General features: G+C 45.6%; 1 protein-coding gene across 1 annotated transcript in view; it reads left to right on the forward strand.

Annotated features, from left to right (window-relative positions):
- LOC146203401 (serine/threonine-protein kinase 31-like) overlaps nucleotides 1-17765 on the forward strand; it is a 237328-nt gene that overhangs the window by 174886 nt on the left and 44677 nt on the right. Inside the window, exons 17-18 of the mRNA XM_084588737.1 lie at nucleotides 4512-4611; nucleotides 6899-6975. Of these exons, the coding sequence (XP_084444863.1) occupies nucleotides 4512-4611; nucleotides 6899-6975 (177 nt within the window). The remainder of the gene's footprint in view (nucleotides 1-4511; nucleotides 4612-6898; nucleotides 6976-17765) is intronic.

Consider the following 17765-nt stretch of genomic DNA (forward strand, 5'->3'; position numbering starts at 1 on the left):
GGCTGACTGCAGGTTTTCTTTAATACCTAAAGGGGGAAGGATGGACAACTGTTGTAAAAAAAAAAAAAAAAATGTCTACTTCTCGTTTAATGAACCCTCTCCTCAAACTGACGTCGATGTCGGGGAAATGCAAAATGCAGTGTATCTCTGCTAAAGTTTTCATGCCATTGTCAATTAAGGTGGCTGCTGATATATGCATGTGAAGTGTCAGGAATTTGTTAAATCGAAAGTGCACATAAAATTACTTCATTAAATCATGAAAAAAAAGCACATGGTTTTCAATAGGACAGAGATTAGAAAATAAAAAAAAATGCATTAGTACATCGTGCATTTCGTTACGTTGAGGTTCATTATATCGAGGTTCGACTGCATCAGTTTCCTTCTCCGTGGCAGCAACAACGCAGCTGCTGTAGGCGACTGTACTGTGACTGATAGAATTAAATATGAAAATGAGCAAGCGCAAGATCTGCTAAATACTAATCGCCTAAACTCTTCAATTTCCAAGCAAGGAAGTGCACATTGGCATGAGCGAATGCAAGTGTCTTTTTCATATGACAAACCTTTTGACCGTCTTTCTGCTTCTTCAAGCACCTTCACTCAAAAGAACGTAGAAGTTTACCAGCAATTTTATTCATATGCACAGTTTCTTTAAATAAGAAGAACCTGGCTGCTTTGTTCTTTGTACCTTACCAAGTTGCAAAGGTACAACTGCCAAGTTGTTATATTCTGCTTGATTAAAGAAAACGTTAGTTACTAACCATGGCCATTCACAGGTAATGCATAAATGAAGATCTGCAAGAATGCTCTCGTTTTGCTGTCTTCGATTTATAGAAGAGCTGCAAATGCACTAATGCAAACATTTTTCACAAGCTAGAAACGAAAATTATGTTCAGTATGCTGAGATATTTAATGTATACTTTGACATGTTTTTACTCAAAAGGGCGTGATTTTAGTCGCATTATACTGTTTATTTTGCATTCCTCTTAGCGGATTTTTTTTGGGAGGGAACTTGGACCTCTGCTTACTATACACAGCATACTTATCCCGCTAAATCAGAGCGTCTGGTATGTGGATATATTTTGGGTGTTCATCAGATTATGAACGGCCTTTAGGAAGGAAATTCGGGTGATCTAGAAAATAACGCTGCGTGACTGTCGAGATCCTGGCAACGTTTACTCGCTTTCTACGACTGGGGATGAACGAGTGACTTGAAACTCTCGATTACAAGCTGCAACCAAGCTCGTCGTTTCCATGCAACACTAGATGCGAAGGCGATGCATCGATGGAGGGGTGGTTTCTTTTACCTCGATCTGACCATGATAGATGCCATCTTATATCTTGTGCCTTGCAGCACAACCAACTGCACCACAACTTGCTGGAATGTCGGGAGTTATGCTCAAAAACACAGCAAGTGCTACACATTTGTGCAGATGCCCGGCTTTTTCCTATCCCCCGAAATTCCGGGCATCCTATGCCCGCAGGATGCTCGGGGTTTTGCCTACACCACGAAAGTCAATTGCCAGCACCGCCGTGTCTCCGTGACATCAGAGCCGACGCTTGTCTATACAGCAGTGAACGGTAATGAGGAAGTATTTACTCACTGACATTCACCCAAGCGCAAAGCAAGTCTGTACAGCTTCTGCAAAAACTTTGTTTCTGCTGTTTAGCTTTCGCAGGCGTGGGAAGTGAACATTTCACAAACACTGCAATAGAACTGTTTCCAGCCTGGAAATTTTCAGCCGATTGGCACCTTGTGAACGTATGGGCATCAAGACTCTTCCATTCAACAATAGTGCAAATGAGACATGAAAAGTTGAATGTGTCAGTTTTTGATGTTTAAGGCTGGATAGCACGAAGATGATTTTTATGAGCCGACACTCATCCAGGAGGTGCAAATACAGTCCTGGTTCCAACTTCACGTTTTTATCGTGAAGAAACTAAGATTTATTTATTCTTGTGTGTGTATGTGCGAACGGGCAAGAGTTGTAGACCGGCCTGTTGAGCAGGTCATTCACCAATAACAAAAATCACTGGAATGCCTCTGGTTGGTAGTAGCTGCTAAGTGACTTGGCTGGCCACGTGGCTCAGTTACGGAGGATAAGGTGTGTTAATCGAACCCCCAAGGCCATGCAGGCCTGTTATACAGCTTGGTTAAAGCAGGACTTTCTGTCGGCTCTCATTAGTCTGAAACACAGTGTGTTACTTTTTGACTGTATGGTGAGAAGTGTGTTTAGGTAATTGGCACAAGTTAAGCGATTAGTGATTTAACTTAGTAGCAAAGTGTGTATGCTTGAACGCAGATTCAGAGGGAACTGAAGACAAGAACCATTGGCGCTGCTGCCTAGTACCCTTAAAGACGGAGCTTAAAGGGATACTAAAGAGGAAAATGAAGTGGGCTTGCATCGATAAAATGCCAGTTCCTGATTACAAAAAAAAAAAAAAAACTCTTACTGAAAACAGAGCTGCTATAAGGTAGTAAAGAGGAAGAACAGAAATACAGGTATCGCCGCCACAGCCGAAATGGCAGAGACTCGCAACTAGAAATCACGTGACGCGCAAGGGATCCCAGAGGCTGACAAATGCAAATTATGTTGCCCGTTTGAATGCGGTAGTAGGTTTTGTCTCGAACATGATAACACGCTTTTATCACACGTAAATGACGGCGAAACGACAGCGTAAATGTTGCAAGGCAAATATAAAAATTACATGGCGGCGCCACAGGCGCCCAATTCAGTTTCGGTTATGTTCCGGCTCTGGCACTTCGTGAGTGCTCGGATAGTTTCGTTTTGGACCTGCGGTGCCTGAAATACAATCTCGGAGCAACAGATGCGCCTACCTTAAGTTCTTATCGAAGGAAGATTATGACTCGGCACCATGGAGGAAGAAAAAAAATGAGGAGGGTTTTTGTTGCTGGGCTAGTTGGTTTGATTCCATGCTTGCGAGACTCAGCGCACTAAGGTGAAGCGCAAGAACAAGAAAGACAAAGCGCGAAACACAAGAACACGAAAGACTGGATGAAGCGCTTTGTCTTTTTTATTCTTGGCTTTGTGCACCGATCCCCGCACATTGCGAAATACACGTGTGTACTGTGGCAGCGGCAGCTTCTACGGCATCAGCCCTTCTAAAGGTCTGAAGTTCCATCTATCATCTGTGCTCAGCACGCGCCTCACATTTCGAAGGCATTCCTCCAGAGCGGAGCGTACGAAACCCCAACTGAAACCAGCTATCGTCTACCACTTGCCTTGTCACGTGACTGCTAAATTCCCATGATACTTCCCATTATAATTTTTATGACTAGGCTTCTCTCCCAGCTCACGGCGCTCCCTTCTTCGATTTTCCATGCTCGGCATGCACCTGCAAAGCATTCTCCGCTCCCCGCGCGCCAGCAATCACAGAGTCCCGTCTTGCATCATAGTATGAGTCATTCTACATTACTACGTAGTAGGAGAAAACCAGTTCGAATTCGGCTGGCGGGAACAAAAAAAAAAAAAAATCTCAACTTCTTATCGCAATATCTCGGCAATAATTCGATTTTTTGCTGCCGGATATGCGGCGACAATGTCACGAAATGCCGTTTATCAACTTTTGATAGCATATTTGGGTGTCTTTAGTATCCCTTTAATCGTCCCCCAAATTTTTAATCTGCGTTGGGGGTCCCATAGAGTACATGCATATTCTAGCGTTGGCATCATAGTTGCTTCATATGCTGCAATTTCGGCATTACAAATGGCATTTCTTAACTTTTTTTTTTTTAAAGTTGTGTATTTACTCTCCTTATTGCAAATTGACTCCATGTAGTGGATCCCGCTAAGCATTGGGCCACTTGGCTTGGTTAGTACACTGGTATTCAGCTACTCCATGCTTCTTGTTTGCTGTGCATTTTTGTATCATTATCACACTGTGAATTTGTTGGCTCATTATTTGTGCTGATCTGAGCCATGTCCATCACACCCCTCTGAAGTAGTCACATTCTCATGGTGCGTGCACCATATCATGTTGTTAGTTTATGGAGTATACATGATGGTGCAAGAAACAGGCTAGATTGTGTTCAGTGTGGTATGGAATGCAGCTTTTCTGTATGGAAGAGATGGGATAGAGGCAAGGAGGAATTTTCAGGGGCACCTTTATCCTCATTTCAGGCTGATGTGAAGGCATTACTTTGCCCACTCACAAAAGGCAGGTTTCTGAAAAAGGTTCAGAAGATGCATTTTAAATGGCCAGATATTGTATCGAAATGACCATATTTTTCTTTTTACTGAACTACTCTAAATTCAAGACTAACCTTTTCTAGAATGAGAATTTGTCTGCTTCATACTCCTGCAGATAGTACTATGATAATCAGTGCTCCTAAAATTGCTGCTTCACGTTTTACTAAGTTTGTATTCTAGTGTCAGCCAAAAATTTTCTATTAAACTGGTTTTTCAGTACTTGTGTATGCACCTCGCTAAAAAAAAAACTCAAGTTGTTGCTGAGTTGTTACTGATTTTTTGCTTCTATATAATGATTTTCAGCATTCTGATGAGGAGATGGCAGCTGAAGTTTCAGCTGACATAAGTTCTATACGTGGCAAGATTCAGGCTACTTTCTTAGACATGGAGCTGGTCATGGCAAGTATTTTGTGATATTTCAGAAAACTCTAAATTGGCACTGTTTTACTGATGCGTATGTCTGTAGAAGCTGCTGTGAAATATCTCGTCTTGTGATTGATTACCTGTGAAGTCATTTTATTGGTTTGGCCATACATAGTGACCTACTAAGGCAACTTGGTGGTAATGCAATCCTTGTGCATGTTTTTCTCATTTAATGGGGTCTCCTGATCATTGATCTGCAGCGTTGCATTAAATCTGCGAAAAAGCATGAAATCCGGAGTGGTTGTACAAAAATAAGGTTGACAATTGAATCATTGCACACTAGAGGTGTACTGATATTGGAATTTTTTTATACGAATCAAATGCATATACAGGGAAAAAAAGGCATTTGAATATCAAATATTGGATCAGTGAAAGACAAGACAGAAACATTCTCTTTTTTTTTTTCAGAATTTATAGGTATTTGCAAATTTAAATTGTATTTGAAAACAAACTAGAGAAGTGTATACCCTACTGAAAAAAATTCAGTATAAATTTTTATAGGATTCCTTACACCGTTTTTTGTTGAGGGACTCGCATGGAACCAGGTGGAGCTGTCATATCGCTGCTGAACACAGTAAATTGTTGTAATTTGGCCTTGAAGGCACCAATTTCAAATTAATTGAATGCATGAAAAATAAATGAGTTTGAAAAACTGCTGAAAAACGTTTGCATCAGAGTAATTTTATCTCCTGAACACTTGCATGACAGTTGCCTGTATTTGAGGTGAAACTGAAGTGAGAATTGCCTTTTTCCCTGGTTTCGTCAAGTGCTTCGCTTTGCACACATTGAGGATGCTTCACTGCACAGACCTTATGGTCAGGCATCATAGTGAAGCGTGCAGTGGGGTGAAACGGTGGTGAATTCAAAAAGTTTTGGTGTATTTGATAATTTTTAAATATCCAAAATATTCTGAATACCAGTTTTCGAATATGAATCAAATAACGGACATATTCAATTCATATTAGAAATTTTGAATATCTGGACACCCTACTGACATGCTGGACAGTGGATCATATCATACCCTCGCAACTCCAGAGTGTTCTTGCTTGCAGGCGCTGGCGGTGAAATTTCCTTCGGGACGCTACTTGAGCAAGCACACCAGCTGTATGCAACTGCCAGCCGCCAGAGCATTGTGATGGCTTGTGTGGCAAAAGCCACAATGTCGGGAGATGTTGTGGAAGCCATGATACTTCATTGTTGCCTGGCTAGTTACAGTCGTTGCATCCATTTTCTGCTCATATCTTTACACTGGAACGCCCCTCAAACTTGTCACTGTGAGTGGTCTGGTTACGGGGACAGGAATTTGGGGTGGGAAAAGTAAATGTACGAGTGGCTGAAAGGTTTTTTCTTGGATGAGCTCTTTCTTTTGAGGGAATGTCACAAAGCATGACTTCCCCGTTCCACTCACAGGCCAAACAAGGGTTTCCCATTAGGTGAAAACAGTTGGAGTGGATGCACACTCTGGACACTTTAGAAGTGCTATGATCACTTAATTTGTTTTGTGCTGCTGCTGTTCTAAAAATCGTCCCCAAACCGACCCTTTTATGAGGAAGATCATGTAGAAAAGACTGCCAGTGTGCTTGCTCATTCAGTCACCGAACCGAAGCCTTTGGAGCCTTGAGGTAGCATGACGTCCATGGCATGATCTCTGGCTTCTTGGGTTGCTGCCTTCTGACACTACATGACAGCAGGCAGCACAGAACGCTAAAAGTGGCCCTGGTAACTCTGTTCATCAGCAGGTGTGCAGGCATTACGGGCGCACATTGCTTCTTTGCTGTCAGCTGTTTGACAGTCGTAACAGAAATTAAAATGAGTTTGAAGAGGGCTACCACAGATTGAAGTGGAAGCGGTTTATAGAAGATGTTTTTGGCAAGCTTACCAAGATACTTTGTTGGGCGAGTTGGTACTTATTCATTATTAATATGAACAGCGCGAACACGAAGACGGGCTTAGGCTTAGTTGTGAGTCAGCTCTTGTGCTGTGGCTTTCTTGTATCTTGTCCTTTGTCTTCGTGTTCGCACTGTTTATATAAATAATGTTTTGGCAAGCTTGTTTGCCTATTAACTTTCTATTTCTCATGGCCGTCCTGTTATGATATTTCCACGTAAAGGGGGGGGGGGGATATTTTGTGTTTTTATCTAGGCACCCCCCTCCCACCCCCTCACTTTCTGTATAGTGAACGTGAAAAAAAAAGAGGATGCTTAGAATCGACTAAATATGGCATGTCACGATGGTCACTTGACTGCTCTCCTTGGCTTTGCAGGAAGAGCTGTGTCAGGTGCACAGTTGCCACTTTCCAGAATTAGAAGTTTTGTACCCAGAGTTGGATTTGGCACTTCACCAGGTGAACTTTGATACTTATCTCTCTTCTTTTTTTTCCTTGCCTCATGCAAGGTTTGTTTATTACGTATAGATGACTGCCACATAGCTAATGTTTGAAGGAAATGCTTGGTTGCAAGATGTATCTAAAGCAGCTGCAAAATGCATTATAACTAGCAGTAAAGAGCTAATTTCAGCAAGAATACCTGTGCTTTTAGTGATAGCAACTGGGCAAGCATGTTGGTTCAAAAAAATGGTGATAACACTGTGCTCAGTACAACACGCCTGGAAAACATGTCTTTAAAAATTTGAAGACTCACTGCAAAAATATTTTTTGAGGCCATGTCCCATTGGACTACAGCTCACACAAGCCCACATCAAAAGGGACTTCAGAATGCAGCTTGGTTATTAGGAATGTTGATAGATTTAGGTGGCACATCTAATGAGCAACTCTTTTTAATGATCTTGAAATTCAGGTCATAGAACGGAATGAAAACAGTTCATGGCTAGAAAGGCAACATTTTTCATTTCTATTTTTAAGACTCTATTTTAAAGAAAAAAAAAAGGTGTAGTGCTGTGGACTGTGCACTAAGCTTATGTTGCAAAACAGTGGGGCTGTATTAAGACTATGTGAAAAGCAGGTTTTTTTTTTTTTCTTTTTTTTTAGGGTTAAGAAATTTGCACTCTGCTTCATGGTTACGTGCACAACCGGGATAAAGCAGCACTCCATACTTAACCACCTAGTGGAGAATGGCTAATAAAATAATTTTATATGAGCTAATTGCTTAAATGCATTTTGTAGTTGACATGTATATTTGACTGCATTTTATTCAATCTGTCCTTCATTTTTTGCTAAGGTACATATTTCTCTCTTCTTCTGCCTCTACCCTTTCTTTCTTTCTTTCTTTCAAAGTGCAGCAAGTCTTAGTTTTGTGAAAATGCAATCACGTCTAAGCCCAACAACAGAGGACCAAATTGAGGAGCTTTTATTTTAGGTGCATATTTAACAACTTGCACAAATTCACCTTCTATTGTTGATAATAATGTCTGTCATGTCATAACCAAACAAAAAGCAACGTCAGTGTTTGAGGTAGATTAAAATTCTCTTCCTTGCGTCTTTGCAAAAAGATGCATGTTTTACTTGTTTTTTCTTCATGGTAAGGCAGGAGTCAACACCTAGTTAGTTTTGTGTTAATGTCACAGCTGCGCAAATGTTAAAAAATTTCCTACTAAAATAAAATGTGCTCATTATTAGTGCCATGTTTAAATCAAGAAATCGATATTAGAAAATATTTGAATTTCGGCAGTGATCAAACACTGCAGCAACTTTCATAAATCTGACAGTAGAGAAACCACATTATGGACGCAAATTATCTGAAGATTGAGTTTAAGCTGTCAGGAGAAGAGTGCAAAGTCGTCCTCTTTGCTTGCTGTTCCATTGTATATTGCATAGACAGATCATGTTAAGATGCTGCTAGGCCTCGGCGTGATACGAAATTCACATGGGAGCATGCAAGATGACTAACCATTAAGTTTAAACAATCATAGCATCAAAGGGCACACTAGATGCTTTTAGAAGAATAGCTTTACATTCTGCTGCGTTGGGAGCCCCGCTGCGGAGCACTAGCAGAGCATAGCGAAAATGAAGACATTTAACGTAGCATCTACAATGCCCAATTGAATGTAGTAGAGCCGAGTGCTGTGCTTTCCTACTTACTGGTAAATAGTGGTGTTACTTTGTAGTGAATATGAATCGTGCTTGCTTTTATTATATAAAACTGCTAATGAGGACACCATTTAGATTTTTAATGTATTTTTTGACATTACCAGTCCTTGTAATTAATAATATGTGTGTCGTTCTCACTGGGGGCCACCATGTTATGCTTTAACAGCGCTCGCTCGCTGGGTGCACACCGCTGGGATGGCTAGATGAGCGGGTGAGTGCAGTGTAAACCCGCTGGCATCCTTACTCATCCACTTCACTCCATTGGCAGTAAAACCAATCTGCTAATTGTTTCTACTGTGCTCTCTCTTTTTTTTTTTTTTTTTTCAATCATAGTGATATGTCACATGTTTAACGCCTCCGAGTGTCTAGCAACTGGGAAAACCGGGAATTGTTGGGGAAATTCTATGCACCGGGAAAACTTAGTGAACTGTCAGGGAAACCATCACAAATTTCGCCAAGTCAGGGAGAATCGCACAATATATTCTGCAATGCATTTTCATTTTACACTGAAGTAGATCAAGTATGTTATTCAGGCAGATTTTTTTTGTTTTTGTGCTGTCTCGCCAGCGCATAGCCACGCTAAATTACTTTGACGCTGGAGCATAGCTGAGCTGCCATAATAGAAGAACCAATACTCCCGTGGGGTGGGTACTCAATAAAATATTCGGAAGCGCTGCGTAGAGTAGTATGCGACAGAAAGCAGGAATAACTGCGCTGGCAGCGGCCAGCACGAAAGCGAACGGCTAGCTGTGCTGCTATGGTCTCTTGAAAATGCCAAGCGTGTGTGCACAGCCATGTTGGATTGGATTGGCTCGGCTGTTTGCGGGGTGGGCGGCTCGCGTGTCCTTGGACATGTTTTGAGGCTGCCATCAGTGCACTTTTAATTTTCAGTAGACTTTTGCCGCTTCTAACGGCCATTACCACTGACAGCCTTTTCACTGTTGTAAATTGTTGTATGTTATTAATAAATAGCGTTTTTTTTTTTTCATCATCATCAGTAGCTACATTTTTTAGCCTCTTTACTCATCGGGGAATTTGAACTGAAATAATGAGGGAAAACCTGGAAAAGTCAGGGATTTTGAAAATAGGGGTTTGCTAGACACCCTGTGCCTGCACCAATGCCATTCATATCCTATGAACATGAACCTGCTTAGGGTCTCTTCGATTTGGCTTGCACTGGCTGCACTAGTTCTGAAAAGTGCTGCAGCGGTGCCAGGCGGTCACGTGAGCGTGCCGTGCCAGTTCCGACACTGACTTGCGGGGATAGCTGCCAAAACAAGTATGCAAGTGTAGAACTCTGCAACCTATAGCAGACGCGTGTGCGCAGTATACATTTCATGTATCACGTGCTGTAGCATGATCACGTCCCATTTCGAAGCCAGCTGCCGTAGGCTTACTGCACTCGATCGGAAAGTGACGACGACTCGTTCACACTTGTGACTGGCGAAGGTCACGCGACCGTTTTGGTCGAATAGCAACTGCCACAAATGGTTGCATTGGTCGAAAAGTGACAGTCGCGGGCCATTCGAGCACTGCTCGATTTTCCAGCCGCGTGACTCCTGGTCGCAAACCGTTAAACCAAGCAGCGGCTCAGCTGACATGAACGTAAGTTAGCTTTACTCTATGTGGTGAACAGTCAAGGTAGACACAACGTGACGACGTGGAAAGCAACCCGCTGGTCGCATTCACAATGTGAACATCGCGGTTTCACTGCGCTACTCTGGTCGCATGCGACAGCCGGTTGTTCCCCCTTCGCAAGTCGTAAGTGTGAATAGACTGACGTTGACTGCGACCAATTGACCAACGTGTGTGCACGACTGCATGAGCGTAATATCAGCCTGTCTGCGAAGATGCCATTCATGCGCCTGGATACGAGAGAAGTAACGTTGTAAGCAGTTGCCACGACTATTAGTTTAAGTAAGACTGCCTAACGAGATGCTTGATTGGTTTCCGTGGGCTTAACCTGTTCAAAAGCACTAGTTTTTGAAAAGATGCACGTACCTCATTGCGTGCTCTCAAACGTCTATGTACTCCATGGGCGACACGTTTGATGTCGCAGAGTTGCTGCGCATGCTATCGTGTGGCACACACACACTTGGCACGACAGAAACTCTATCGATCGCAACTGATTTCTGTTTGCAGCTACCCGTCTTCTTAGGTCACAACACGATTAAAAAAAATATACAGGATCTGTTCTGAAAGTAGTAGGACTGGTTTTTTTCTGGGCAAACGGACGGATAAAAGGTGGTCTGCGTGCGCAGGATCGGTGAAGTCGGATATTGGGAATGCTTGGAAAAATCGGCAGTTGGCTCTCGGCCGCTGAAGAGCGCAGGTCGCTTGTACTGTGAACCCCTGTCGAAACGCCTCGTCACGGAGAATCGTAAAGCGTTTACTGGATCAGCGATGCGCTGTCAAATTTTGTGTAAAGCTTGGCAAAACGGGCAGAGAGACCCACGACATGATTAACCGGGCATACGGTGATGCTGCCATGGGTAGATCAGGTGTTTTTGAGTGACACAAGCTGTTCCGAGAAGATTGGGAAAGAGTGGAAGAAGACGAACGCTCCGGATGCCCTTCGACCAGCAAGACCAACGAAAATGTGTCATGGGTGCAAAATTTACTGAACAGTGATCGTAAGATGAGTATCAGAATGATTGCTGATAACTTGAGCATTCCTCAAACCCAAGTTTTTGAGATTGTGACAGAAAACTTAGCCATGAGGAAAGTGTGCACGAATTTTGTGCCGCGAGTGTTGTCAGAGGAGCAAAAGGCCAACCGGAAAGCAATCTGCCAGGATCATCTTCATCATGTGAATGAGGACCCCGATTTTTTGGACAATGCAGTAACCTGTGACAAGACATGGGTGTTTGAATACGACCCGGAGAGCAAGCGGCAGAGCTCAGAATGGCACACCCCTTCTTCCCCACGCCCCAAGAAAGTGTGAATGAGCAAACCCAAGCAAAAGACCATGCCCATTTGCTTTTTTGATCAACATGGAGTCATCCACAAAAAGTTCGTGCCACCTGGACAAACAGTTGATGCAGTTTTTTATGTGGAAGTCCTCAAAAGACCGAAAACAAAACGCATTGTTCATGTCTACCCAGCCATCGCGAACAATTGACGGCTGCACCATGACAACGCGCCGAGCCACACAGCGTTCCGGCAGTGGAGTATCTTGCCCAGCACAAGGTGACAAGGCTGCCTCAGCCCCCCCTACAGCCCCGACTTGACCTCGTCAGATTTTTTTCTATTCCCGAGAACAAAATCGAAGCTCAAGGGGAAGCATCACAGATCGGTAGAGGAAGTTCAACAGGCCGTGACGAGGGAGCTAAACAGCATTCCGATCCAGACGTTCCTGGAGGCGTACGAAAACTGGAAAACTCGTTGGCAGCAGTGCGTAGATGCGGAAGGGTGCTGCTTTGAAAAATTCTAATCGTTTGTACCTTTAAATGAGCCCTACTACTTTCAGAACAGACCCTGTATGTATATGGGTGTGTTCAGATAAGAACGAAAATTGAGTTCTCATGACCATTTTTTGTTCTCAATGAAATTTTTATCAGTTCAGTTCAGGCGTTCAGTCGTGTCCGACTCTTCGTGACCCTATGGACAGATATAATGTTGAAAATGAGTATTCGCTATGGTCAGGTTGTTTTCTTGACAGAACTCTACTAGCCTCTGCCCAGCTTCATTTGGCTCACCAAGACCGAACTTGCCTGTAATTCCGGATATTTCTTCACTCCCGACCTTAGCATTCCAGTCTCCTATGAGAAAAACGACGTCTGATGATGGGGTGCGGTCTAAAAGGCATTGTAGGTCCGCATAAAATCTCTCAACGTCAGCTTCTTCAGCAGCAGTGGTCGGTGCATAGACTTGGATAACTGTTATGTTGAAAGGGTGACCTTGGATCCGAAGTGAAAGCATTCGGTCGTTTTTGGGGTTGTACCCTAGCACTGTTTTGCCCATTCTTCTGTTTACTATGAGAGCGACCCCATTCCTTCTCTTGGATTCGTGCCCACAATAAAAGACATAATGGTCGCCGGAGTTAAATTCTCCCATTCCGGTCCACTTGAGCTCGCTGATACCCAAGATATCAATGTTCAATCTGTCCATTTCTCGCTTGACGATATCCTGTTTACCTTGCGCCATAGATCTTACATTCCATGTTGCTATGTGATATATCTCCTTGCAACATCGGACTTTCCGGTCGCTTCCCGACACATCCACAACTGAGCGTCCTTTTGGCTTTAGCCCAGCCGCTTCATTCGTCCTGGAGCTACTAGGAATCGCCCTTTGTTCATCCCCAGTAACATGTGGGACGCCTTCCAACCTGGGGGGCTCATCTTCCGGCGCCATATCGATAATGGTATTGTGACTGGCCATAGGGTTTTCTTGGCAGGAAATACTGGAGTGGGTTGCCATTACCTTCTCCAGTGAATCACATTTTGTCAGAACTCTCTGCCGTGACCTGTCTATCTTGGGTGGCCCTACACAGCAGAGCTCACGACTTCATCGAGTTTCGCAAGCCCCTCCGCCACGACAAGGCAGTGATCCATGAAGGGGGAATTTTTATATGTGGTGGGAAAATGTCTCGACACAAAGAAATGAACCTTAGTTTTGCAAGATATGCAGTAGTTTTCTCGGAGAAAAAAAATTGTATATCACTAGAGATGAAAAACGGCTTTTTTTTTTCCATTTAAAAAAGTTGCAAATTTGGGGCCCGGTTGCATACATGCTAAACGTTTCCCATTAATTATTTTCTAATGAATAAATGTACGTAACTTTTACTAATAAAAACACTAAAAAGAAAGCGTTTTGCTGCAATATGTGTTTTATTAAAAAATCACGAACTTTGTTTCAGGAGCAGCGCGCTGCACAAAAGTCAATTTTCAGCCCTAATTCTGGCACGATGTTTTTAAATTTTTTCGCTGAGACTTTTTGCCTGCAATATGAAGGTATATTCTCTTTTTCAAGCAAAAAGTGCAGTTATAAGACTGTAAAAATTTTTTCCACGCCACTTCAAAATCTGCTGAGGTTCAAAAACGTCAAAAAGCGAGCAAATTTGATTTGAATAAAAAAAAAAGACATCATTTTACTTTTTTTCTAATTTATCAGAATAATCTCGTGTCTTGTAATTATAACACGCTGAAAAAGTGTCGCATTATATTGTTTTAAATTATAAAAATAAATGCAAACTCAAGCTCATGATATTGAACTCCTGGGGATTTTGTAATATTACCCTTGGAAAGCTTAACTGCAAAAAGGTAAATAAATTCGGCGCGATGAAAATGCAAGCAGATTTCCTTTCGCACGGTTTACAAAATGCTCATCAACCCCCTGGATTATTTTTTGCGATTACAGTGTGTTAAAATTGGAGTAAATTTACTTTTTGGCATAATTTCTTAAGAACTGCGCACTGTGTAAGTTCTACATTGTATATGGTGCTATGCTATGCAATAGATTATTTATTGATAGAGAATAACTGCACTTTTAAAATTTTTTTTGAATCTGCATATTGTTGTGGGACGCTGTGCCCACCTAGAGATAGACTCAGAACGGAGGACACCAGGCGAACACCACTTGCCCCGGCGCTCTTCTTTTGTTCTCTAACCCTCATGCTGGCGCCGCGCGCTTGTCCCGCGCCTCTTCTTTTTCTGGCGCAGTGCAGCGCTCCTTGGCGCGCGCCGTAACATCTTTCCACCGGGGGGGGGGGGGGGGGGGAGTGGACGGTTTCCGGTATTGGCACGTCTGGCAGGGCGCAATGTGTTGTTCCTTGACGTCTCTGGACATATTAGGCCACCAAAAGCACTCCGACACTCGTGCGTAGGTCTTGCCGCGACCAAGGTGACCAGCTGTGGGAGCATCGTGTAGGCCGCGCAAGACTTGCGACCGCAGTGTCGCTGGCACCACTGGCAACCACACGGGTGGTTGACCACGGAGCCGCATCAATGACACAAGAGATTATCTTTAATTCGATAGACCCGGCGCAGTTTACGGAGGCCGGCGCCGGCGGCGGTGCCAAGGGATTGGACTATGGCCGCAATGTCGGGATCTTGCATTTGTGCAGTCGTCAAATCCGTCAAAGCCGTCACGGGACAAGGGTGGCGAGAAAGGAAATCGGCATCTTGATGGGCAGAACCGCGCCAATGCACTATGGTGAAATCGTACTCTTGAAGTTGCAGTGACCAGCGTGCAATCTTGGCATTTAAGTGTTTGGCAGACTGCAGTCAAGTGAGAGCACTATTGTCCGTGACTATGGTAAAATGACGGCCGTACCGGTAGGGACGGAACGTCTCGACGGCTCAGACAACGGCAAGGTACTAGAGTTCCAAAGAGTGGCGGCGGTGCTCTTCGTAGGAATGCTGGCGGCTGGCATAAGCTAGAACTTTGTGGTCACCAGACTCGTCTTCCTGCAGAAGGACAGCGCCGAGCCCATCTTGGCTGGCATCCGTGTGGAGGACGAAGGGGGCCGATTCGTCGTAGTGGGCCAATGTGGGAGGCTTGAAGAGGGCGTGCTTTACATCAAGGAACGTGAGCTGTTGGACCGGCGTCCAACTCCACGCTGCATTCTTCTTCAGCAGGGCGGTCAACGGAGCGCTTCGCTTGGCTAAGTCCGGAATGAAACGACGGAAATACGAAGCAAATCCAAGGAAACTTTTGAGCTCCTTGGCAGTGCTGGGAGCTTCGTAAGCCGTAAGCGCTTTTAGTTTTTCAGGGTCGGGACGGATGCCATGCCGGCTCACAACGTTATCCAAGTACGTCACCTCTGCAAAACCAAAGAAACAATTCTTTGGTTTTAAGCGAAGCCCAGCAGAGGTAAGGGCTTCGAGGACGAGTTTGAGTCGCGTTTGGTGTTCTTCAAACGTAGCCGCGTAGACAATTACGTCGTCCAGATAGACCAACGCCATAGTCCACTTCATATTGCCTAAGACGCGGTCCATGAGGCGCTGAAAGGTAGCTGGAGCATTCGAGAGACCGAAGGGCATACGGTTGAGTTGGTAAAGGCCGTCGGGAGTCACGAAAGCCATCTTTTCCGCATCATCGGGGTGAGCAGGCACCTGCCAGTAACCCCCTTCAGGCGATCAAGTGCATCGTCGAGGCGGGGAAGAGGGTACACGTCGAGGTGAGTAATAGCATTTAACTTGCGATAATCAACGCAGAAGCGGAGTGTTCCATCCTTCTTGCGCACAAGGACTACAAAGGAGGACCAAGGGCTACAAGACGGGGCAATGATTCCCTGGTCAAGCATGTCGCATACGTGCTGCTAGATGACTCTCCGTTCGGCTGGCGCTACACGGCGAGGTTGGTGATGAATTGTCCCGCGGTTTTCGGTATTGATCCGGTGTTGGGCCCAGGAAGTGCACCTGAGTTCACCGGCGCTTAGAGCAAAGCAACTGCGATGCTCGAGCAGCAAGGCCTTGAGAGAGGCAAGCTCCGCGTCGGTGAGGGTGGGGCCAAAGTTAAATGTTTCCCATGGTAGGACCGCCGGCGCTGGAGGGTGCTGAGGCGGTGCTTCAGGTTGCAGAGACGCACCGGTGATCCGGAGTTCAGGATTGAGGCTGTACCCAATTGAGTGCCAGGAGTCAGCACGAGAGGTGCGCGGCTGATGTTAAGCATAAATATGTGGGCCTCTCCTTTGAGCATAGGCAGAAGGCTTCGAGGGGAGGTCATCTCACGGGCTGGAGCTGAACACCGGATGGGTTCGAAAAGCACGTCCGCTGTGATCGGACTGTCAAGCTTGGCATACACCCACGTTGCCGCACCCGGTGGCAAAGTCACGGCGGACGCTACAGTCACGGTAGTGACGTCGATCGCCTTGACTCGACGTGGCCACTTCGTTGCGAGGTAACGCACAGATTCTGAGGCACGCTTGGTCGCCGACACCAGGGACTGCCACAGGGCGACACCGAGACTGGAAATCCGGCTAAGCCAACCCGGCCCACGCAGAGTTCAGCTCACCCGTGGTTCTGTTGTGGTAAAATTAAGGACGACTCCGGCTTGCTGGCACCACCCGCACCCGAGGACCACCGGCCAAATAGGGCTGTCTGCTACAACAGACTCGGTGGAGAGGGTCTTTCCGAGCGCTGTCAGATTGACGATGACACGTCCGACTTGCTCCACCGGGGCGCCATTAAAAGCTAAGAGCTGGGTTTTGGCGGCTGGAAGAAGCCGGTGAGGTTCGTTAACAATAACAAAGAAATTTGTCCAGCACATTGACAGCCGCTCCGGTGTCGACCAAGGCCTCTACATGCCGGTCAAGCAGAGCGACGTCGACAAGTACGTAGGGAGCTTCAGTTGTTATCGAAGCCGACGAAAGGAGGGGACAAGGAGAACGAAGGAGTGTGGGGACGAACTTTATTCGGCGGAACAGTGCCCCCTGAGTTCCGCCAAATCGTTTTCCGACGTCGGAAGGCTAGCACAGTCCCTCGCGTAGTGCCCCCTCAGGCCGCAGCGGAAGCAGGTCGTGCGGGTGTCGTTACGCCCGCGTCGGTTAGAGGCCACTGTAGGGGCTGCCAATCGAGGAGCCTGCACCGAGACGGTGCGCGCGGCAGACGGTGGCGACCCCCGTGTGGCCAACAAACTCAATTCCGCCTCAATGGCGAGCGCCATGGTGGCGCGGACGGACTCAGGACGACCAAAACGGACCAAGCGTTGCACCTCAGGGAGTCGGATGGCGTCGACAAACGCCTCGGTGCCGACCAGGGCCACGACGTTCTGAGGTGCCTCTGGCAGCGACTGCAGAACCAGGCGCTCAATGGCGGCGGCGAGGTCCTGGTATGTCTCCCTGGGCTCTTGACAGCGGGCTCGCAGGCGGTGGTACTGCGCACTGGGTTGACCTAAAGCACTATAGTGGTCGGACAGGAGGCTCATCAGGACGGTGTAAGAGCCCAGCTGGTCGGGCGACACGTTCTGCAGCAGCTCAGTTGCGCGGCCTCTCAGTTTGGAGATGAGCATCCATGCCTTCATTTGCTCGTCCCAGCCTCTCGCCATCACAATACCTTCCAGTTGGATGCGGTAAGTATCCCACGAGATTGTGCCGTCAAACGTGGGTAATTCCACTACGTCCAATGATGTACCCGCGCCGAGCACGT

This window comes from Amblyomma maculatum, chromosome 1 (genome assembly GCF_055883805.1).
Source record: "Amblyomma maculatum isolate TAMU_Amacu chromosome 1, ASM5588380v1, whole genome shotgun sequence".
Lineage (NCBI taxonomy): Eukaryota > Metazoa > Arthropoda > Arachnida > Ixodida > Ixodidae > Amblyomma > Amblyomma maculatum.